The 25,741-nt window shown below is 40.3% G+C and overlaps 1 protein-coding gene across 9 annotated transcripts in view; it reads left to right on the forward strand.

Annotated features, from left to right (window-relative positions):
• fam135a (family with sequence similarity 135 member A) overlaps window positions 1-25,741 on the forward strand; it is a 210,493-nt gene that overhangs the window by 146,314 nt on the left and 38,438 nt on the right. For all 9 annotated transcript variants that reach the window (XM_069886143.1, XM_069886142.1, XM_069886144.1 and 6 more), the window contains 2 exons: window positions 1,725-1,798; window positions 9,036-9,190. In XM_069886143.1, coding sequence (XP_069742244.1) covers window positions 1,725-1,798; window positions 9,036-9,190 — 229 coding nt within the window. The remainder of the gene's footprint in view (window positions 1-1,724; window positions 1,799-9,035; window positions 9,191-25,741) is intronic.

Genomic DNA, 25,741 nt, shown 5'->3' on the forward strand with positions numbered 1-25,741 from the left:
TGACCGTTTTGAGTTTTGTGTGCCCGATGGTGATGTGGGGGGATTGGTAGTCATGGTGGGGAGCTGGCTGATGGAGGACCTCAGTTTTCTTCAGGCTGACTTCCAGGCCAAACATTTTGGCAGTTTCCGCAAAACAGGACGTCCGGCGCTGAAGAGCTGGCTCTGAATGGGCAACTAAAGCGGCATCGTCTGCAAAGAGTAGTTACCCTTTACTTCCTGTTGATTTACTGCCTGACCTGCTGAGTTTCTCCAGCACTTTTGTGTTGTAGCCGACCGCTACAAAGAAACACACACAGAGTGTGGCAAGTTAAGCTCACTCCTTTATTAGGGCTGGAAAGGCTGCTTTTATACTGTTCAATTTCTCGCTAGCTTTTGCTGATTGACTGAGTCATCCATATGAATAACAATAGCAGGCGAGAACGTCCATGAATATGAATGCCCTTCTTCCCCAGCCTGTGTTCTGCTGAATTAGCTGGGCAGCTTGACCAACGCCATTTTAGGGCTGTTGGTCTGATGCTGCCCCAGCTTTTACCCCTCGCAGGTTCATTATCCTGGGAGTCGCTTTAGTGATCTCTGTCCGCGTCTGCTGCCGCGCGATGCTCCGGCTCGATCTCTACAATTGCGGGCCGCCACAGTATATTGTGCTAAGATGCCCATTTTCTTCCTCCTGAAATCGATTACATTCCACAGTAAACAGGGTGCTGAATAAACGTTTAATTGCCTATTCTTGTTTGTCACCATGTCTAAATCACACAACTTTTCTATGGCATTTAGTGAGAGTACCTTGACTAGAAGGACTGCAGCAGTCAAGGAGGCCACTAACCATTCAAAGGTAATTAAGGATAGGCAACAAATGCTGGACTTGCAAGCGACATCCAGAACCTAAAATTGATTTTTTTTTAAAAGAATCGTTTTATGTGTGCCCTCTGATTTTTTTTTAACCCTTCCTATCTTTACTTTTTTCTGAACCCTTGATGGGTTTGACCGGTTCTGTAAAATCACCTCCCTAACCCCTTTTCTGTTAAGATAACAATTATATCTTTTCCATTTCATCCATTTGTCTGAACTACTTCACATTTGGGCAAGTCATAATAAATCTTACCTGCACTTTAGTTTAAATTTTTGTTTATTAAAATAATTGTACAAGCTGTTAATTCATAATCTTATATCTATTTGTTATACCTCTGTTTGGCTACAGTCAAGTCCAAGATTGATGCTTTCAAAATTCACCAAAACCCTACATATCCACACTGATAGTGAACCACTGTTCCATTTTGTCTTTGTATTTCTTTTCAATTCGATGCTACCATTTCAGCTAGTATACTTCATTTACTTCAAATCTTCATCTTTCTCAATCTATTTTCCATCTTTTCTTGCTAATTATTCCTTATGTAATTTGTGTATTTGAATATTTTGGTGACAAACATTTTTTAAGTTGTGTATTAAAACTGACCCAAGGTCTCTGCTGGGGAAATGTTTTTCATCTGAACATTTCTAATTGATGGCTACTGCTCTCTCAATACAAATTTGGTTCTGCTCCTGTTCTTACAACCTAATTTGAGAATATTAACAAGAGAATTAGTGTAAAAAAAAATGATCAGAAGCATTTTATAATGCACTTTAAGCAAAAAGCTTAACTTTAGATTTTTGAAATCTTTTATGTAAAATTTACTGCTAAATGATCTGGATGCAGTTTTTTTCTTTATTTCTGCCCAATTTGATAGGTAAGAAGATTTTCTGAAGCTTTTTTTTGCATCGAACACCCAAGACAAGCAGCCCTAGCATATCAAGAATTGCAGTAAGTATGAACTGCATTAGGCAAGAAAATAACTGTCTGATTCTATATTATATTTTTACCAAGAAATAGCCATTTTGTTGCTAGTGCCTCTCGCAACTTCTTTTATAACAGTAATCTAAAATACCGCTTTATATATTTGCTATTATTTATCTACATTGCTCTCAATATGATTTCTCGATATAATTTAGCCAACCTGCCCTTGCACCTACACAATCCTCTTTAAATCACAAGATTTGGATTGAATGTTATCCTTTTAAACTCAATGCATTCTTCCTCAGAAATTCCTTCATCATCCAATTATTAATCAAAACTCTCGTATACACAGCCAGGCCAAAACAATTTATATCAAGGTTATTTTAATGATACAATGTTCCGTAAAATGTTCTTAAATTCAATCCAAAATGTCACTATGCAAAAAATATAGAGATGCCATGTTCTAACCACATCACTACAATTAAATATGATTTAATTTTAAAGACTTAACTTTGAACTAACTTTGACATTGAACCAGACCACTGAGTATCATTCAAAAACCAAATTCAGTGAAGGCCAAATCACTTTCAGCCCTGCATGATCTCCTGAATATTTACCTCATCAATATCAAGGAGAAATAAGGAAACTAATCTGATTAGCAACTGCAGTATGCCCTCAGCTGATGGATCCTTGCTTCTTTATCTTGAACAATATTTGAAAGAAGCACTGGTAGCTAAGCAGAAACTCCCAATAAAGGTTATAGGGTCATATAGCATGGAAATGTGCTTCGATCTACAGATTCCATGCTGACCATCAAGCATCCATTTGCACCAACTCTAAACTAAGCCCATTTTATCCTCCCCACATTCCTTTCAACCCTACTTCACCAAACTACACATTTGTGAAATTTACACTGTAAATTAACCTGCCAGCCTCCACACATTTGACATGTGGGAACAAAGCGGAGCACCGTAAGGTAATTCAGCTGGTCATAAGGAGAATGTGCGAACCCCACGCAGACAGCAGGAGGTCAGAATCAACCCAAAGTTGTGAGGCAGCAGCTCAATTACTTGTGCCCCTATTCCTTCCCAAACAGGGACACCAAGGTAAAGGTGCAGCAGCGATATATAAAAAGATAAACAGAGTTAATGCTTAGGAGGCCTGTATCAGAAATGAATGGTGCAGTGAAAAAATAAGTCATTTTAATTTGTAGAGTGGGAAGGAAGGATAAGACATATCTATGATTAGATCAAGCCAGAATTGGTTGTCATGGGCATAAATTGTCTAGCTGTTGGGTTAATCAAGGCTGGAAGAGGAAAAAAAAATGAACAAAAGTTATAAAATGAGAGCAGATGGAGAATGAAAACGCACAGGAGCCAAAAATGGTACGAAACATGTGGTGAATGAAATAGTATACAGGATAAACTTACTTCATCTTACTTTGCCTGACGCAGCCATCTCTCTCCATGATTGTTTTGGAAGAAGGGTGCATTTTTCCCACATAAATAATCAACTCTTTGCTAACAGTACAATGTGACTAGAGCGTGCAATGTGACTGCAGTGTAGACTGTCTGCAAAATTCATTGTAATTATTTGACTTATCTTTTCCAACAGTTCCTTCCAAACCTATCTCTTATCATATAATTGGTTACTTTTACTAGAATGACTGCAGCATTTCAAAATGATGACCACTGTCCCAGGATCATTTAATTATAGTCAGCAAATGCCAAAGACAACAACAGCATAAAAAATTAATGTTAAAAAAATGTTAGATCTTAATTACTCCTGATAAGATTTCCATCATGTTGCCTTTGGTTCTTTTGCCAGTTACCATAAATTTGTCTCTTCTGGCTCAACCTATGAATGATGCAGTGTTTTTCCGTCTGCTCTATCTTGACCATTTTCATTATTTTGAACATCTCTATCAAATAAGTTCTACAGTGCAATATACAAAAGTTCTGGAGAAACTCAGCAGGTCACACAGAATCTATAGGAAGTAAAAGATAACCCATGTTTTGGGCCTGAGCCCTTTGTTCACATAGGAGCAAAGAGCAGGAAGGTGCCTGAATAAAAAGGTTGGGAGGGAGGAAAGGAGTGGAGAGAGGAAGGAGCTAGTGAGGGACACAAGCTAACAGGTAAGAGGTCATGTGGATATAGGTTGGAGGGTAGAAGAGGAAAAATCTGAAAAGTGATAGACAGAGTGGTTATCTCTCTGAATGGGAAGGGAAGGGGGTAGGGAGCTAGAGGAAAGGAGTCAGAGGGATTGGGGTAGAGAGATTTGTGGAGAGGTTTAATGGAAAATTGAGAAATTGATGCTAATGCCATCAAGTTGGAGAGTACCAAGACAGATTATTAGGTGTAATTCCTCCATTTTGCTGGAAGTCTCGGTGTGGCAGTGAATTGGGCCATAGATATGTCAGTGTGGGAATGGAGTATGGAATTAAAATGGTTGGCAACTGGGAGATCCCAGTTCTTGTAGCAGACAGAAGGAAGGTTTCTCCAATGTAGAGGAGGCTACATGACTGAAGTGTACTGTAGCTAAATTTGTTAAAGACACAAAGATAAGCTAGGTGAGGATAGAAAGAGCCTACAAAAGGTTAACTGGGAAGAGGTTTGCAGATGTAGTATGATATTGGAAATTGTAAGGTTATGTAAATTGGAATGAAGAATAAAAAAAACAAATTGCTATTTAAGTGGAATTAAACTTAGAAATGCTATGATAAAAGTGGATAAAACACTTGAGTTGTTACAAACCACGCATAACCAGAAGCAATAGGCAATGAACCAGACAGTGTTTAATTTTAAAACACTAATTTTATTTCTAACTCTTAAACTGTAGTCTTTCTGTGGCTTGGCTTCGCGGACGAAGATTTATGGAGGGGTAATGTCCACGTCAGCTGCAGGCTCGTTTGTGGCTGACAAGTCCGATGCGGGACAGGCAGACACGGTTGCAGCGGTTGCAAGGGAAAATTGGTTGGTTGGGGTTGGGTGTTGGGTTTTTCCTCCTTTGTCTTTTGACAGTGAGGTGGGCTCTGAGGTCTTCTTCAAAGGAGGTTGCTGCCCGCCGAACTGTGAGGCGCCAAGATGCACGGTTTGAGGCGATATCAGCCCACTGGCGGTGGTCAATGTGGCAGACACCAAGAGCTTTCTTTAGGCAGTCCTTGTACCTCTTCTTTGGTGCACTGTAGTATTAACTTTGAAATTATCCTTAACACTAAATCTGTCCCAACTATGAGCAGGTGTTGTAATGTATGTGTGTGAGTGTGTGATATACACAAACTATTACAGTCCAGGCTGAAGTTCGTTTTTTTTAAATTCAGTGTTGAAGTGGAGGTCTTTGAAATTTTATGCCAAGAATTAATGTTGAACTGATGGAAAGACCGGAGTTGTGGCTGCAACAGACTCTCAAATTCTTCTTGCATTGCTTTTGAAGAAATGTCCATCCACATGAGCGGTGGTCATAACACTCCTGGTCCTTTTGTAGGCAAGACCCAAACTGGGCAGCCTCCATGAACATTCCAAGACCCTGGCACCAGTCTCTCCAAGTAACTTCACTGCTAGTCACACTTAAAATGAAGCAGTCTCTCCAAGTGACTTCCACTGTTGGTCACAATCAAAATTAAGCACTTTGCTTCCCAAACAGACCTTCCTGGCACAGGTCAATCCGCCAAAATGGCCCAGTCATTCACAGAGCATGCTTTGCTCTGAATTCCACAAAAATGTCTGGCCGGAAGAGCTGCTTCAAAGAGGTGTTTTCTTTCCAGCAGTCAGCACGGTTCTCACGTAAAATCACTGGGTATAATATTTTCTGGAATAAGATGGTTGATGTATAGTCGTGTTTTCCAAATTTTTTCTTTCCACTCACATACCACTTTAAGTAATGCCTATGCCATAGTTGCTCTGTGATTAGTAAGGGATTACTTAAGGTAATTAAGGTAATTAAGGTGAGTGGAAAGAAAAAGTGTGAAAACCACTGTTTTAATTGTACCTAATTGACTCATTAAGTGCATGGTTTTATAACTCCAAAGGAAATGGGCCAATGACAATTTTTTTCATGCAAAATATTTCAGTAACAATTGGGTCTAGGCTTGTGGTTCTCAACCTTTTTTTCCCACTCACATGTCACTTTAAGTAGTCCCTTACTAATCATAGAGCACCTATGGCATAGGGATAACTTAAGGTGGTATGTGAGTATGGAAATAAAATGTTTGAAAACCACTAATGTATAGTGTTGAAGTTGAATAGATTGGGTTCATATTCATTGGAGGCTTGAAGAAATAAAGATGATTTTTTTAAATCACGAGATTATGTAAGAGATTCTCAGGGTGGATACTGAGAGGGTTGTTTAATGCTCTGGGGCATAGTATAAGAATAAGTGATCTCCCATTTCAGACAGAGATAAGGAGGAGGAATTTCTTTTCTAGGGGATGAAGCTCATTGGTTAGTTTCAGCTCATGTTAGCTTGTAGTGGAGTAGTCCTTATTTCTGTGTAGCCATGTAGCTTATTTTCTCTCATGCATGCCCATTAACTCCCAATTTTTTATTCTTTTGCAACTCATGTACTCTAAGGCATATTTTTACAATATCTGTTAAATTACTGACACATCTTTGGGATATAGGAAGAAATGAGATAATTGGTGTGTGAACTCCACTCAGACAGCATCCAAGGTCAGGATTGAACCAGGAATAATACTAAAGCTGTTGTGCAGTTCTATGATCTGCTTAAAGATCACTTTGTAACACAGGGCTCCCTTAGATTCTGTCCATTATATTATGGATTTACAATGTCCTTGTTTTAACCAGAGTCTCAAAACAGGTGCTTTGCTGAAAAATTTATTTGGACAGCTGCATTGATTGGAAAGGTTTAGAGGTGGTATGTTTAAAGGGAATGAGTGAGGAAATACCCTTTAAACCTACTGAGGTTTAAATTCCTCTTAAATGTCACTATCCTATCTGCTTCGCTCATTCTTCCTCCTCTCCCAGCAGTGCATTGCAGGATCCTACCACTCTCAGTAGGTTTAAAGGGTATTTCCTCACTCATTCCCTTTAAACATACCACCTCTAAACCTTTCCAATCAATGCAGCTGTCCAAATAAATTTTTAAAAATTGTTAATACATCTTTCTCTCTCATTTTCTCTGGCAGCTCATTTCATTTACGTGCCATCATCAGCATATAAAAGGCTAGCCCCTCAAATCCCTTTTAAATCTCTCCCCTCGTACCTTTGCCTTCTAGTATTCCACCCTTGGAAAAAGTCTCATTATCTGTCATTTATGCCTTCCATAATTTTATATACTGTACTTCGATTAGGTCTTTTCTCAGCTTTCGAAGTTCCAGAGAAAACCATCTAAGTTTATCCAACTTTGTCTTAATAGCTAATATTCACTAATCAAGGTAACATCTTGTTGAATCTCTCCAGTGCCCTCTTCAAAGCTCTCCTATAATGAAGCGAACACAATACTCCAATGTGACCAAGCTAAAGTTTTAAATATCCGCAACATATTTTACTGATTTTTTTTCACTAAATGTCCCCACTGATGAAGGTAAACATGCTACGTGTCTTCTTTCCACCTTTTCCATTTTGCAGGAGCTTTTGCCTTGCCACCCAACATTTCTGTGTACACCAATGCTCCCAAGAGTCTTACCGCTTACTCTATACTTTCCCCTTAAATTTGACCTCCCAAAATGCAATGCCTCACACTTGTTTGGATAAACTCCATCTGCCATTTCTCTGCCCATGTCTCAACTGATCTCTATCTTGTAGCCTTTGACAACGTTCACTATCGACAAGTCCTCCAATTTTGCTTCAGCTGCAATTTACTAATCTGCTCACCTACATTTTCATTCAGATAGTTTTCATATACAATAAAATCCCCATTATCTGGCACCTACGGAGATGGCAGGTTGTGGGTACTGGAAATGTGAATTTTCCGGTTGACTGAGGCTCACTCTTAAAATGCTTAACCTTCATTAAGAATACACAGTTTAAAAGATAAAAGACAGTGTAAAGTAATATTTTAAAAGATCAGTATTGTAGTCTTTAATTATGTAAAGTTCACTTTCCCATAACATACAAAATTTAAATTTGATCCCTGATCATTGGTGCTGTAACAGCTTTACGCAAGCCGCCACGCTAACCTTGCTGCCATCATAATTAACCCCCTCCTCCACTCACGTTAACAGATAAAGCCTTACTAATATTCCTAATACCAATAAAAATAAAGACACTTACTTGGCAGGGATAGGGTTAAAAAAACACAAAATGCTGGAGATGCTCAGCAGGTCACACCAACATTTTGTGTTTTTACTTCAACCATGGTGTCTACAGAATTTTATGATTTACTTCTGGATAGGGAGACAGTTTGGTAGAGTCTCCTTAGCGACCATCACCATCAGCCAGTTCTTCATCCTGGGCAACACCATTTTATTCAAATACAACTTTATTGAAACTTTATTCAAACAGCTGCTGCGGGCGGGGCATGACCGGGGCGCTCCACTGGCTGAATGTTTACTCAGTGGTTGTGTGTTGCTTTGGAAAACTTTTTTTCTTTTACAATTTTAAACTTTCATTTAAATCTTTATTTATTCTTATTTGTTATTTATTTCCTCTTTCTTTTTTGGTGGTTGTTTTGAGTTTCCGGTTGATTGAGTGCCAGATAATGAGGATTTTACTGTATCACAAACAGCAGAGGTCTGAGCACTGATTCCTGAAGAACACCGCTGGTCACAGGCCTCCAATCAGAGAAACACCCTCCACTATTACCCTCTGTCTTCTATGGCTAAATCAATGTTGAATCCATTTTAACAGTTAGCATGGATCCATGTACTATGAGGGATCTTGTCAAAAGATCCAAACTGCCTTTCCCTCATTAATGATCTTCATCACAACCTCAAAAAATTCAATCTTCATAATATATGTCCTGCCTTGCACAAAGCCTTGTTGACTATCCCTAGGAATCTATAACTTTTCCAAATGTGAGTAAATCCAATCCCTAAAAATCCTCTCCAATAGATTCTCTATCTCTTAGATAAGGCACACTGGCCTATAATTTCCTAGATTATTTATATTGCCTTTCATAAACAAAGGAACGTCACTGCCTAATCTCTCTTGCCTCTCTCAATAAGCCTACTGTCTTGTTTCAGAAAAATCATGTCATGTTTACTGAATGCTCAAGTTTTGGGAAACCAAGAACATTATATTCTTAATGTATTTAAAATATGTTTTACATTTATCTTTAATGTATACAAATTTTGGGTAATTTCAGTGCACAAAGTCATGGACAGATGGCAGCAGCTGTGAAGAATTCAACCTATTTTAATTCCCTTCCATCTCTTCCTGTGGAATGTGCAGAACTAGACGGCGACTTCAACTCACTGCCCATTATCTTTGAGGATCGATATTTGGATTCAGTTCCTGAAGGTGAAAATTATTTAAAAGCCTTTTGATGGTGTGTTTGAGATTGAGATATTTAAATACTTTGGTTTAAAATAAAATGAGTTTTCAGTTATTTATAAATTAAATGTTAAAAACAGCAAGATTTCTGAAAAATAAAGCAGACATGGTATCAAGGGTGACTTACTTTCACACTGTTTTTGTGAGTTCTGAGGTGGCTGATCTAATCCACAGACTTTGCTACAGATGAGGGACAGGAAGATGAGTAGTTTATGAGGTGGTGAATGCCTTATGCCACTTATAGAAGAAGCAGCAGGAGTTTCTGTGTGCTTTCGACTGGACGTTTTCACAAACCCAAGTATTCCATTTTGAAGGGTCTGAGAGCTTCCTAAGACTCAATGGGGATGTTGCAGTTTTTCAAAGAAGCATTGAGCACAGTGTTTTATTTTGTCTGCTGTTAATCTCTTCCTCTGACCTTATCCTTCCAGTGAATTTGGAACATTTTATGGAGGCTCATTGGTGGTATCTTTGCAGTGTTTCAAGGTGCTTTCAATATGTGTCACAAGCATATACAAAAGGAAGGATTAATGACTCATGTAAGAAAATTAGTTTTGTGCCAGGACTGAGCTCTTAATCTTCAAATGCTCTCCTCTTGAATCAATTCAAGATTGTGCTGAACCATTGAAGGCATCATCAATGACTGCCTTTGCTGGGAGAAGGCTCATGGATATGGAAAGTCTTCACATTTTTCAGAAAATTAACCATGGACTCATTCATCACAAAAACATGTCCTTCAGTCCACAGTGTGCATGGTGACCAATGAGTGGGTGCTTTGTCAAATCTCAGCTTAAACCCACAATCCCTATCTTAAATCTATGACACTGCTTTATATCTCTCTGATATGGGAAAATGTTTCTTATTATCTGTTTTAGCTTTCATCATTTAGTTTCCCTCTGTCAGATTTCCCACAGGGTTCTCTGCTCCAAAAATATTAAATCCACCCTTTATGGACTCTCCTCACAACAAGAACACTCCAACTAGGTGATATCCTGTTAAATCTCCTCTCCATTCTTTCCAGTGCAGTCAGGTCCTTCTTACAGTGTGGTGACCAGAACTGCACAAATTATTCTATCTGTGGTGTAAGCAGTGTTTTATGAAGTTGTACCACAACCTCATTGCTCTTGAATTCTATACCCCAGCTAATGAAGACAGATATCTGGTGTGTGCCTTGTTAATCAAGCTTCAAGATTCAATTTATTGTCATGTAATAAAGACAGTGCAGTATTACATGGAATTTGTTTTTGTTTGCCATAAGGCAGACAGATTTGCCATCACCGGAAATTGCCTGTACTGCCTCTTGCAGTCAGAGAAAGAGAAGCAAAACAAACTCCTGTCAGAGTCACTAAGTGTCCGTAGATTTGCCTCCAGCCCTTTCGCAGCTCCCGCAGCCTCAGAGTCTAGTCCAAACCATCAGCAGCCCTAGCTCTAACACGATCAGGAACTCTTCAGCGCCCTCTGCGATCTCTCATGTCCCATTTCCAATACCTGATCCTTCAGCCATTTCTTGAGCCAGTAGACTGCAGCTTGGTGTTAATCCCTTGACGCAGTTGCCAGCAGCCCACAGCCTGCATGGGTTACTCGTCTCGAATCACCATCAACTTGCCGCCTGTGCATTTCTTCAACCACAGAACCCCTTACTGGCCTTCCGCCCTGGTCACTGTCCTGTGAGTGGTCTCCTCTGGTTCTTCTCAAATGGGGGCTGTTCTCCCTGTTTTCTGGTGTTCTGCACCAGTCCTCTGCTTCCCTGGAGTCTGTAACCCCTTGTGCCTGAACATAAGATGCTGGCATTTAGGAGGCAGACCCCGCAGTCATAGAAGTTTTAAATAAAACCACTGTCAGCTCAATTTACTGGCTGTTTAAAGCCTATACAGAGCTGATAGCAGTCGGACTAGGTGGTTTGACCCCATGGAAGTACTGTGTCTGCGCTCTGTGGGTCTACACCAGTGGCAGCGCTGCGGTTACAACAGCTCTGGCAGCGCCATCATCTTATCTATCAATGCTGTCACCTTCATGGGCCCTTTAACTGTACATCAAAGTACTGTAGTGCCTGACCATACATTGCATTTACCTGTCTTAATAGTCCTTCCAAAATGCACCATCTTGCACTCATCAATGTGATAATTCACTTGCCATTGCTCTGTCTATCTTATCAACTTATCAATACTTATATTGTTAACCATGTCCCAAATGTTAGGGATGCCAGGCAATGCTCTTTGTTTACCTCCCAGCAGATATAAGTTGAAGTATATCAAGTATATTACATTTTTTATGTATTATTACATGACAAACAGAAAGAGTATCAACATAGATCTCTGTGTTGTTGACTTCCAAAATAATCCTTTACCATCTCTATCTCTGCCACAAACTAACAAGCCATTTTGGATCCATCTTCCAAGTTGCCAAGTGATCCTGTGGACTTTAACCTTTTGGGCCAGTGTTCTATTGTCAAGCTCCTTGAATTTCAGCATTACTTACTCCTAACAAAGTGACACTATTTATCTTTTAATTAATCTCCGCCTTTCCAACTCTATATTAATTCTTCCCCTTCAATTTTTTTTCCTTGACTTCATGACTGCTGTCAGTTGGATAGTTTTCTGCTCATTCTGATGATTAGGTCTAACCCTGCAGGAAGTTTGTTGGATGTGTCATGTGATGTCTTTGCAAAAGAAATTGAGAAAATCTTGAGGCCATGATGTAGCTTTGTTTGACGGTAATCTTCATTGAGATTGGTTCTGTTGAAGACTTGTTAGTTAACATCATGGCTTTTATTTTATTATAGAACAAATATAAAATGAAGATAACTTTCTATGTCAGCTTTACTAGAAGAGGGAATCCACAGTGAGTGCCACCCTGGAAATAAAGGGTGCAGTGAGGCCAAATAATGACCCACATTACTAACCCACAACTGCATCGCCAGATCCAGCTCCAACAGTGTCATCAAATTTGCAGATGACACAACAGTCATTGGTCTCATCACCACACCGATAAGTCGCAATTCAGAGAAGAGATGGAAAATCTTGTGAAATGGCCCGAGAATAGCATCCTAAGTCTCAATGTGGACAAGACAAGGGAGGTGATTCTGGGCTTCAGGAGGACCAGGAATGACCACCCTCCACTACACATCAACAACTTAGTGGAGAGCACTAAGTTCCTTGGAGTTCACTTTACTAGTGACCTATCGTGGACACTCAACATCTCCTCACTTGTCAGGAAGGCACACCAGCGACTTCACTTCCTGAGAAGACTGAAGTGGACAAGGCTACCGGCCATCATTATGTTAACCTATAGGAGCTCTATCAAGAGTGTACTGGCTGGCTGCATCACAGTGTGGTACAGTTGCTACAGAAAAATGGATCAGAGGTCAATCCACAGGACCATAAGAGTGGCAGAGAGAATCACTGGAGTCTCCCTGCCAGCAACCCCCAACCCACCCCACCACCATCGACTTGATCTACCGGAATTGTCCGAAGAGGGCATGCAAAATCATTGATAACCCCTTCCACCCTTCCCACAGCATCTTTCAGCTGCACCCGTTGGGGAAGAGATACTCTGATACTCTAATCAGAGCCAGGCTGAGGAACAGCTACTCACAGACAGTAAGAATGCTGAACGACCAAAGGAATCGCTCACATTAACCATCCAACACTCTCATGTTCATGAAGCAATATTTATTTATTTATTTGTATACATGAAATACTTGTCCTGTATATGTATTATTTTCCTGTATGTGTGTTGTGTCTGGTTATATGTCTGCCTTTTTTGGATCGAAGACTGAAGAATGCTGTTTGGTCAGGTTGTACTTCTATAATCAGATGTCAATAAACTTGCCTTGACTTGAAACAAAAGGTTAAGAATCATGGTTGGTTATTGGTTTTGCATTTTTCTTGGAGTTTCCATGTTTGAAAGTTATGTCTGGTGTGCTTTTAGATTACAATTCAGAGGATATCCCTGTACAATGGGAGAAAACGCTACAGGAGTGATTTTTTCCTTTAAGGCATAAGATTGTGGCACTGTGGCAGTGCTGTTGTGGACCACGAAGGAGCAGGACCACTCTTTTCAATGCTCCTCTGTGGGGACATTTTTCCCAGTTGTCCTGCCTGAATGCCCATAAAACAGGGTCGGAAGCAGTTTTTCCAACAAGATCCTTGGAGGTCCTTGACCAAGATGGTGGCCTCCCAGACTTTGAAGGCAACGTGCTCTGAGAAAGTAGCAGAACAGCAGAACATTCTGCCCCCCCTCCCCCCACCGAAAATGAGAAAGTTTGAAGAGGACCCTTCAAACAGAAAGAAATAGCAACAGACTAAGTTCCAGCTAGGAGAGTGGCAGCCAAAGACCTTACACCAGGTTCCAAGCTGCTGGCAACCGGTTCTGCAGAACGAGGTATCAGGTCCAGGATTCATGAAGGTGCTGAGATCAAGCAGGGCTCCCAAAGGGCCTTGGGCACTGACAGCTTCTTAACATTTTTGGAACTAGGGATCAAGCTAATGCAACTTGGATGCCGCAAGCTCAAATTCACGGATGCTGTACATCTACAGAGTTTGAGGAGACAGGAGGTAGTAGCATTGGAAGAGGCAGAAGAATCTATGGATATTCATGTTTATTGATGGACTCTGTTTTGCTTCTCTTTCTTGTCTTGTTAGTGCTGCTGTTTTAATGGCTCCTCTTTGTGTACTTTTACAGGGCAAACAAGGAAATATTATCAAGTAGTTGACAATAAATGGAATCTTGAATCTGTAGCAGACAGCAGGGAATCCTCTCTGTAATTATTACAGTTGGACTTCCTCCTTTCTTGATCATGATTATAGTATCTCTGAGGTCTCCAGGTGTATCCTTGTTTTCCCAGAAATGGCAAGACTGGATATTTTGATTGTCACAGGGAAAATTATTGTCCATCATTCTTCATCATCTCCTCCTGGAATTGTAGTGTGGATTTCATCAGGCAACAACTCCTTGAAATATGAAGCGAGTTATATCAGAATAAATGCCCTTTAACAACTTCACTAAAGCCAGGAAGAACACCTTCCTTCTTTGGTGAATGCAACTCAAGTCAAGTCACCTCTATTTACATTCATACCATGCTTTGACAGTAAAGATGAGATAGCGTTTCTCCAAGACCACAGAACATATTTACATAAACATAGAATAGAAGTTCAACACATTTAAAATATTAAGACTTGTACATTAACATTCCACGGTATCCAATCCCAAATGTTCTGGGAGTTCAGGAGTCTGATGGCTTGGGGGAAAAAGCTCTTGCCCAATCTGGACGTAAGGACCTGAGTGCTGCAGTATCTTCTACCAGATGGCAGAAGGGAGAACAGTTTACTTGAGGGGTGTGTAGAGTCCTCACAGATTATCTTTCAGTTGTATAATTTTGTTTTTCATCATGTTTTAATGTTCATTTGCTTCTTTTACAATGGTAATAGTATCAGGATAGATACCTCTTGGACTCAAATAGAATTAAAAATTGTAATGCCAGAATAGACCTTCTGTGATTTGTTAGATTTTCAGAATCCGAATTCGAATTTATTGTCATAAACGGCATGAAGTTTGTTGTTTTGCACCAGCATCACAGTGCAAACATTGCATATAAACCACCTTACAAAATAAATACAAGAAAAGAAAGACAAAGTAAGTTAGCGTCTCTGGTTCATTATTCATTCAGGGATCTGATAACAGGGGACAAAACTATTTTTGTGCCACTGAGTGCTCATCTTCAGGCTCCTGTACCTTTTTTCCTGATGATAGCAGAGTGAAGAGAGCATGGCCTGGGTAGTGAGGGTCTTTCAGGATAGAGCTTGCTTTGTTAAGACATGGCCTCTTGCAGATGTTCTCAGACAGGTGCCTGTGATGTCTCAGGCCAAGTTCACAACCCTCTTGAGTTTTTTCTTGTCCCGAACATTGGCATCTCCATACCAGACAGTGATGCAACCAGCCAGAATGCTCTCCATGCTACTTCTGTAATGTTTCCGAGAGTCTTCAGTGACATATTTAATCTCCTCAAGCTCCTTACAAAGTCAGCTGTTGGCAAGTCTTTGTGATTAAGTCAACATGGAGACTCCAGAACAGATCCTCAAAGATGTTGACACCGAGGAATTTGGACGTCTTGACCCTCTCCACTGCTGACCATTCAATGAGGACTAGTTTATGTTCTGATTTTTTAAATAATGTGACAAGAAAATGCATTCCATGGTATGAATAAGTAGCTATAGCGACAGATTGAATTATTAAATGTGTATCTATATTTTAATGACTTCCATTAAAGTTATGGCATATGCTGCTTTACTTGTTGGATGCAATAATTATCCTGCAAGTGGTCATGCGAATGTAGCACTGAATTTGATCCAATAACTAATGTGCATTATAATTCCTGTCTTAATAGTTCCAGAGTTTGAATGATTAAAAACCTTCAGAGCTGGTTTCCACCCAGTCTTTTCATTATTGATGAGCTTCATATTGAATGAAAAATAACATAAGTAGCTTGCCTTAAATTTTCAACATTACTTACGCTCCTATTTTCTTTCTTGCTCTTTTACATACACATGCACCTCCACAAGTATTCAATATGTTGATTTTTTGGCTTACATTTCTTCACATCCTGCAGTAGAAAGACTACAAATTAAGTACCATCAAACCATTTAACCTTCGGCTCAGCAAAGGCAAATCTGATTCTGCCTGAGTCAGTGGCCATGGATGTGCCTAATTTCAGTGCAGAAGCAGAAAATCCAAAAGATGCTTTTGTGGGCAGCAGTATGGTTTAGGTATTTTGTCACAAGTCTGTCGAAATTAATATTCAAGGTTCCTTAATGGTGATCATCCTATTCCACTAAATAGGCTGGACTGAAACAAAGCTGATAGTTTCTAGCCCTTGGCAGGTTATGGAAGATTGTAGCCAAAAGTTAACTGCAATCTCACACTCACTATCTACGATGTCAACCTAGGTTATCATCTATCTCTCCTTTTACTTTTGTGGATTCCCAGCACTGATTTCAACCCTTGAGTTTGATTGGCAAACTACCAAACAAAGCTTATTGACATGCAGTTGAACTTGGCTGTGCAAGCAATTATTGGATTAGGGTCAACATTACAGTTGATCCCAGTCCAGTTGTTCTCTCTTCTGTCAAACATTGGATCTCCTTGCACCTCTAGACATCCTGCAATGGAGAGATTGTGTAAACTACAAGCAATCCACAACTACATGTCTTTCGGAACCTTTACAGTCTTCCCAACTTGTAACATCATGTCCAAGGATTTCTTCTGCCCCTGATATATTCATTATGTCACTTGCAATATAAATAGAATCAAGCTAAACCAAAAACAGGATTGTGATTTTTTTTTTGGAAATTTGTTTCTGAAAGAGGCAGGGTTAGTGTAGCAGTTAGTGCAACACTGTTACAAGTGCCAGCAATTGGGACCATGGTTCGAATCCTGCACAATCTGTAAGGAGTTCTCCTGTGTCTACATGGATTTTCCTCAGGGGCTCCAGTTCCCTCCCACCCTTCAAAACATACCAGAGGTTGTCGGTTACTTGGGTGTAATTGGGCGGCATGGGCTCATGGGCCGAAATGGTCTGTTAATTTAAAATTTAAAGAGCAATGGAACCAGTGTCTGAATATTTTGGAGAGAGGACAAAAAGACTTTTGAAAAGCTAGCGATGAGAAGTTACAAGAGGTGGGTGGAGATTCAGAATTAAGATTACAACCTGATGAGTCATTAACTCATTGAATTGTAGAGCTGGGTCCCATTCAATGGGCCAACAGGCTACTTCTCTTATCTATTGATTTATATGATCATGTGAGTTAAAAGATATGCGAAAATGACATTTTCTGCATTACTCTGCTATTCAACAAGCCAAATGGCCAACACGTACTTTTATTTCATATTCTTATGAGTAGAAAGGAATGTTTAAAGTAATTTTTAAAATTATTTAAGTAGATCTAAAATACTTTACCAACTCCCAGATGGTGTTTAATTCAGGTAGCTTTGAACTGTTGCCTTTTGTTAAGCTAACTGAGGCAGAACATGCACCGTAAATGTTGAGTCCAAGGATGTGTTGTAGAACAGAGGTCTTGAGTGAAGATCTGTCCCCTGAGTGAAGAAATCCCACCTCCATCACATTAAAATTAAGCTCTCATTTCCTTGATTTTCCAACTCATGGAAGCAGATTTTCAGTATTCACCTTATCTATACATCTCATGATTTTACTCTCTCAACTAGGGGAACAGGCCTAGTTTTTTCCAGTCTCTCACACCTCTTGTGAACCCTTTCCAACTTCAGAATCAGAATTTATTGTCATGAAATTCTGTTTTGTGGCAGCATCATTGTGCAAACATTCAGATTATAACCATCCTACAACATTACTATATTAAAAAAAATTAAAATAATAGTATACAAAAAGTAAGGCAGTGCCTTTGGTTCATTGATTATTCAGGAATCTGATGGCAGTGAGAAGAAGCTGTCCTTATGCCATTGAGTGCTCGTCTTTAGGGTCCTGCACCTTTCCCCCAATGGTAGCAGATGAAGAGGGCATGGCCTGGGTAGTTGGGATCTTTGAGGATAGAGGCTGCTTTTCTAAGACACCACCTCATGTAGATGTACTCGATGAAGTCTGGGGCCTGTGATGTCGCAGATCGAGTTAACAACCTGTAGTATCCTATAAATCAGCATCCATGCTGATATATGATAAGTATCTTATGACGAGGCAATTATGCTAAGTCATTAACCTCTTTTTTGTCAATGATCTGTCAGTGGTTGTTGCATAATTAGTGCCAAAGGAATGTCTAATATAACCATATATGGTAAAATGTAAGCACTGTACAGCCATGATCAAAATGCCTTGGAATGTGACGACTACACTTGGTCCATGTGTTATGTGAATAAACCACTTGAATTTTAGATCTCACTCGATCAAGTTGTGTGTCTTACCTCTGTTCTATTGATGAACTACTGGAACTTCAAACTATCCTCATAGTTTCTCCAATACACAAAACAACCCTCTGGAGTTTATTCTTGTGCTGAGAGTTGGCGTCTCCATGCCAGGCAGTGATGCAACCAGCCAGAATGCTATCCATGGTAAACCTGTAGAAGATTAAGAGAGTCTTGGGTGATGTACCGAATCTCCTCAGACACTTCACAAAATATAACCACTGGTAAGCCTTCTTTGTGATTGCATCGACATGGACACTCCAGGACAGATTCTCGTAAATGTTGACAACTAGGAACTTTAAGTTCTTGACCCTTTGCACTACTGAGCCCTCAATGAGGACTGGTCGTGTTCGCCTGACTTCCTCCTCAAGTTAAAAATCATTTTGATTTTGATGATGTTGAGTGCAAGGTCGTTGTCATTACACCATTCAACAAATTGATCCATTTCCCTCCTGCATGCTTCCTCATTGCCATTTATGATTCAACTGTGGTGTCATCGGCAAACTTGTAGATGGCACTGGAATTGTGCCTGGCCACACAGTCATGCGTGTATAATGACTAGAGCAGTGGGGTGCGCTTGTGTTGATAATCAGTGAGGAGGAGATGTTGTTTCCAATTCGTACTGACTGTGGTCTTCCAATGAAGAAGTCAAGGATCCAGTTGCAGAGTGGGGTACAGAGGCATAGGGTTTGAGCTTTTTGACCAGAACTGAGGGAATAATGGTATTGAAGGCCAAGCTGTAGTTGATGAAGGGCAGCCATATAAATTAAATTGTTGTTTTTGAGGTAATCCAGAGCTGAGTGGAGAGCCAGTGATATTGCATCTTCTGTAGACCAATTGTGATGATAGGCAAATTGTAGCGGGTCCAGATCTTTGCTTAGGTACGTGCTAATTCTGGCCATGATCAGCATCTCAAAGCATTTCATCACAGTAGAAGTTAGTGCTACTGGGCAGTTGTCATTGAGGCAGCTCACACTACTCTTCTTGGATACCAGGATTGTTGATGCCTTTTTGAAGCAGGTGAGCACTTCTGACTGCAGCAATGAGAGGTATGTTGTCAGGGCTTGAGGCCTTGCGAGGATTCACCCTCTTGATAAAAAAAATCTTGTCCCCTTCATAATTCAAAGGTCTAATTTCTATCGCTCTTCTTATTGCTAAACCAAGAATTTTCTCTCTTTCCTGGTAGTTTAAAAATCTTATCATGATAGATCGAGGTCTCAAGGCTCTATGAGCTCTCTCAATTAAAATCTTATCCTCAAAATGTTCTTCTCCAAATATTTTCAGTATCCATTCTTGAAAAAAAATCAGATCACTCTCGACCTTCTTTGCCTTCGGACATCCCCACAATTTTAAGATTGTTTCTTCTACTGTAATTTTCCAAAATGTCAACGTTCTCAAGCAATTTTTCATTCATAGAGATCAAACCAGTCATTGTATCTTCATTTATATTTGGCCTTTCTTCAATATGTTGTACTTCTTCACACACATCATGGATTTTCTCCTCCATTTTATCAACTCTTTGTGAAACATATTTATCAATTTAGTCATTTCTGTTCTGACTTGCTTCAATTCTGCAGATATAAGTTTAAAATTACTCTCCAATACATCAGAAAGTCTGTCTATTTTAGCTTCAATTTTATTCATTTTTTAATCTTTTTCTTGCCTTTCGATCTTTCTTCTTCTGAGCTTGACATTTCTTCTTCACTTCCATACTCTTCTGAGTCCTCTTCCATGGGAGAAGTATCAACCTCTTGTTCAGAAGTAGCGACGCCGGAGTGGCCCTTTAAAAGACTTGGGTTTTTTTTTTCAAATTTTTTTTCCCTCTACATCATGCATGCCCGACTTCTCGTGCATGCGCAATGCAGTCTTAACTTTTCCCCTGCTGCCATCTTTACAGGGTGCAGCAAAGAGAGCTCCAGAGGAAGGTACCTCTATTGGGTCCTCACTAGCAGATTCAGAACCAACTTCAGCAGCCTGCTTCATCGATAAAGTAGGCCTAAGTTCCCACTTGAATGATATTCTGATATTGCCCTCAGAGACAGATATCACAAGGACCTCAGCCTTTTCAGGGATTCAAGTAGGCACTGTTTGTTTTTCTTCTCAAAGCGGGCATAGAATGTGTTCAGCTCGTTGGGGAATCAAAGATCACAGCTATCTATAGTGTTCACCCTCGCTAAGTAGACTGTAATGGTCTGCACTCCCTGCCGTAGCTGATGTGTATCTGTCTCTGTCTCTACCTTCCTCTGGATTTGCCACTTTGCTTCAGAGATGTCCTTCCACAGGTTGTACTAGGACTTCTTGTAAAGATCCCAATCCCCGGGCTTAAAGACCCTTGTTCTTGCCCTCAGCATGTTGCAAATTCTCTGATTCGTCCAAGGCTTCTGGTTGGGGAACACCTGGGATGTGCACGTGGGCACACACTCATTCACACAGGTCTTGATGAAGTTGGTGGGTGACACCTGTTGCATATTCATTCAAGTCTACGAATGAGTCCTTGAATATGTTCCAATCCACCGATTCAAAGCAGTCCTGCAGACACTCCTCCGCCTCCCTCCACCATACTTACGTCGTCTTCACGACTGGTGCTGTGGTCTTCAGTCTCTGCTTGTACACCAGGAGTAGAAATACAGCCAGATTATCAGACTTGCCAAAGTGTGGTCATGCTCTCACTCGGTATGCGTTCTTCATGTTGGTGTAGCAGTGGTCTAGTGTGTTGGTTCCCCTGATCTTACTGTTGACCTATTTTTATAATATCTTTCCTATAGCTTGGCGACCAAAACTGCACACAATATTCCAAGTGTGGTCTCAGCAAAATCTTGCATAACTGTAACATGACATCCCATCACTTGTATTCACTGCCCTGAATGACTGAATGAAGGCAAGCACCCAAATACTCTCTTCAGTACTCTTATCTATCTGTGCTGCACCTCAGGTTTTCTGCTCCATAACACCATTGAGGACATTGCCATAAACAGATCAGACCTCCCTTGGTTCAATTTATCCAGATGCAGCATCTTGCTCTTCTCCAAGTTAAACACCTTTCATTCGTTAGTTCATCTGATACAGATCCAGATCCTATTACAAACCCAAGGTAACCTACTTCACTGTCCATTATTTTCGTGAGATCAGCAAACTTACCTTGCCACAAACAGGTTTCTCCAAATCATGTGCTGTATTTATATTACAAAATGCAAGGGTCCTAGGATCCATCCCTGAGATACCACTGGTCACAGACCTCCGGTCTGAAAATTTGCCTTCTATACAACCACTCTTTGACTCCAATCATAAAGCTCTAATCCAATGGTTCTCAACCTTTTTCTTTCCACTCACATACCACTTTAAGTATTTCTTATGCCATAGGTGCTCTGTGATTAGTAAATGATTGCTTAAGGTGGTATGTGGGTGGAAAGAAAAAGGTTGAAAACCACTGTTTTAATCATACCTAATTGACTTGTTATGTGCACAGCTTTATAACTCCAAAGGAAATAGGCCAATGACAATTTTCTCAAGCAAAATATTTCAGTAACAATTGGGTCGAGAGCAGTGATTCTCAATCTTCCCTTCCCATTCACATACCACCTTAAGCAATCCCTTCCTAATCACAGAGCACTTATGGCATAGGGATTACTTAAAGTGGTATGAGGGTGGAAAGAAAACATTTGAGAAACACTGCTCTAACCTTCCATAACAACCTACCATAGGAACCTTATCAAATTCTTTACTAAAATCCATATAAATACCTTGCCCTCATCTACCTTCTTTGTCAGTTCTTCAGAAAATTCTGTTAAGTTTTTGAGACACGATTCCCACACACAAATTCATGCTGGCTCTCCTTAATTTTTCCCTGCCATCCAAATGTTGATTGATCCTATCTCTTAGAATCCTCCCTTGTAATTCCTTATCACTGATGTCAGACTCACAAATCTATAGTTACCCAGTTATGACGGCAACATATTTGCTATCCTCCATTCTTCCAAAACTTCTCCTGTTCTCAGCAATGAGTTAAAAGTGTCTTGTCAAGGCCCCATCGATTTATTTCCTGTTTTCTCACAATGTTCTGGGATGAACCTTGTTTGGACCTGAAGATTTATGCACCTTAATACAATCTAAAACTGCTAACACCTCTTCACTACTGATGCAGTTATCTTTAGTTACTTCTCTCACCTACCACTCCTGGCCACAGTAAATACTTTCACAAATTATTCTTTTAAGATCTTCTCCATCTCATCCAGCTTGACACAGAGATTCCCACCCTCATCCTTCAAGAGACATGTTCTTTCCCTCATGACTCTTGTTCTTAATATTCATACAATATTTTTGTATTCTCACTTACACTGTCTGCCAAAGCCATTCTCAAAACCTCCTTATATGAGAGGCACTGGACAAAAGTAGTGACTCTGTCTGCCTTACGGTGGATAAAAGTTAAAGAATTTCATTTATGTTACATTCTAAATGTAGTATTATTTGACAATAGTGGAACCTTTTATTTTCCCCTTCTTTCTCCCTATTCTCTTCAAAGGATTCCTTAGAATCAGTCTGTCAAAATATGATATATGCTTTTTTCTAGAGTGTGCCTCTCTAACTCTTGTTAACCAAGGGGCTCCTTCACTTTGCCATTCCTGCCTTTTAACATACTGGGAACATCTTCATCCTAAACCATCCTTATTACACTCCAAAACATCTCTCATTTGGCAGTCGTGCTTTTACTTTCTAACATTTGTGCCCAATCAGCCATTGCTAACTCCTTGGCCTTGCCCCAATTTAGAATTCCAACTTCAGGACCAATGTTATGCTTTTTTTTGAATATTTTATTTTATTTTCCAAACTTAAACTCAAACAGTTATCAACATTATCAATGTCAATGTTAACAGTATCAGCATTGACTACAGTTATCAATTTTATACAATTTTCTGCAGAGTTCAAGCTCTTTTCATCCCCCTCCCTCCCCACCTCCCATGTTTAACACTTAACTAACCACAGTTACACATAACATTCAAGACACTCACAACAAAGTTATAAGACATATATCAGGGTTTTATGGGTTTTCTTCTCTTGAGGTTTCCTTGTTGGGATGGGATAGAAACCCCCCCCACCACCACTGATTGAGGGATAGACGGGGAAAGTAGGGCGGTGAAGACCAATGTTATCCCTTTCCATAACTCTCTTAAAACTAATAAAATTGTGGTCATTGGCCCCAAGTTAATCCCTACAGATACTTCAGTTACTTGACCAGCTTCACTCCCTAGTACAAGGTTCAATGTTGCCCCTTCCCATTTTCTTTTGCACACACTGTATAAAGTCCACCCCATCCAATCCTCTAACACTTTTGCATTCCTAGTCAATGTTGGGTAAGTTAAAATCACCGATAATAACAGTTTTGCTACTTTTACAGACATCACCAATCTCTCAATATATTTGATCCTTTAGCTCCTGTTATCTGTTTCATGGCTGATAGTATACACTCATCAAAGTAACTATTCCCTTTTGGTTCCTGATTTCTACCCACATTGCCTCACATGATTGTTCTCTAGTAATATCCTCTCTAAAGACTACTGTGATATCTTTGACTAATATTATAACCCTCTCATTTCTTTTCCTAATGTTCCTCTCACACCTGTAACTTTGGTTTCCAGGAACATTGAGCTGCCATGTCCTGATCTCCTTCAACCACCTCACCATGATGGTTACAACCCATTGTTCTGTACCAATCCACACACTCAACTTGTCCATTTTTCCCATCAGGGTTCTTACATTAAAATAAACACTATATTTATCTTTCTTGCCTCAATACTTGTTTCTTCACTGTCCCATTCTGCTTAATGCACTTCCTTATCGTTCCTTGCTATCTTTAACCTTTTCAATCTTTTTCCCCCATCTTGGATCCCATCTCCCACCAGATTAATTTAAAGCTTCCTGAGTGAATCTAACAAATTACTCTACCAGAATATTGGACCCTCTGGTACAAGTGTGACCCACCTCTCTTATTCAGGTCACCTCTATCGCAGAAGAGATTACAGTTGTATAAAAATATGACCATGTCACTCTTGCACCAACTGTTTAGCCACATGTTCACGTTTTCTTAGCTATTTCTACTCTCACTGGCCTGTGATGTTGGTAATAATCCAGGGATTAGTACCTTGAAGGATTTGTTTTTAAACTTGCATCATAATTCCCCATTCATTTTGCAACACCTCACCCCTTTCAATGCCTACGTCATTAGTACCAACTTATAATACGGCTTCTGTCTTCTTGCCCTTTAAGAATGCTGTGGATGTGATCTGAGACATCCTTAAACTGGACACCCAGGAGGCAACATACTATCTGGGAGCTTCCATCTTGTTCACGTGATCCCCTGTCAGTCCCCTCTGACTGTTGAATCATTATTGCTTTCCCTTTCTTCAATTCCCTTCTGAGCCTCAGTACTAGACTCAGTATGATGGACGTGGCTGCTGTGACTTCTTACTGGTAGGTCATGCCTCCCAAAAACCTAAAACGTTATACTTGTTACTGAGAGGAATGGCCCCAGGGGCTTCCAGCTCTCTCAGAACTACACCCTCTACCTTTCTGGGTGGTTACCTAGCTACTCCTTGTCTATACCTTCAGCAAAATCAACTCACTAAAGCTCTTACCTATTATGTCCTCAGTATCTCAAATGACCTACAGTAAGTCCAGCTGCAACACCAGTTCCTTATCTAGTCAGTCAGGACGGCTCCTAGAACGCTTCCACCAGCGTTGTCTCCGCTCCATCCTCAACATTCATTGGAGCGACTTCATCCCTAACATGGAAGTACTCGAGATGGCAGAGGCCGACAGCATCGAGTCCACGCTGCTGAAGATCCAGCTACGCTGGGTGGGTCACGTCTCCAGAATGGAGGACCATCGCCTTCCCAAGATCGTGTTGTATGGCGAGCTCTCCACTGGCCACCGTGACAGAGGTGCACCAAAGAAGAGGTACAAGGACTGCCTAAAGAAATCTCTTGGTGCCTGCCACATTGACCACCGCCAGTGGGCTGATATCGCCTCAAACCGTGCATCTTGGCACCTCACAGTTCGGCGGGCAGCAACCTCCTTTGAAGAAGACCGCAGAGCCCACCTCACTGACAAAAGAAAAAGGAGGAAAAACCCAACACCCAACCCCAACCAAACAATTTTCCCCTGCAACCACTGCAACCGTGTCTGCCTGTCCCGCATCGGACTTGTCAGCCACAATCGAGCCTGCAGCTGACGTGGACTTTTACCCCCTCCATAAATCTTCATCCGCGAAGCCAAGCCAAAGAAAGAGTTGTTTGGAACAATTTTCCACACACTGTGGGAGGAGAATTGAACTCTACCTGCCATCTTATCTGCATGAACCACTGAAAAGAAAAGCAATGGCAAGCATTATCTTAATCTATCCTGCTGTAGTCCTGACGAAGCTTGACAAAGCCTCTCGAGCTGAAGCTTCAATGTTCATCTCTTATAAAGGCCGCTCCAAAGTTGCCACTCTACTTAACCTTTATCTTTTTGTTATTGACAGATGTTAATTAACTAGTTAGCTGAACAATAAGACTTGCCTTTTTAAACTGATCTGACACTCTTTCTGACTTCTTGGAA

Source organism: Narcine bancroftii, chromosome 6 (genome assembly GCF_036971445.1).
Source record: "Narcine bancroftii isolate sNarBan1 chromosome 6, sNarBan1.hap1, whole genome shotgun sequence".
NCBI lineage: Eukaryota > Metazoa > Chordata > Chondrichthyes > Torpediniformes > Narcinidae > Narcine > Narcine bancroftii.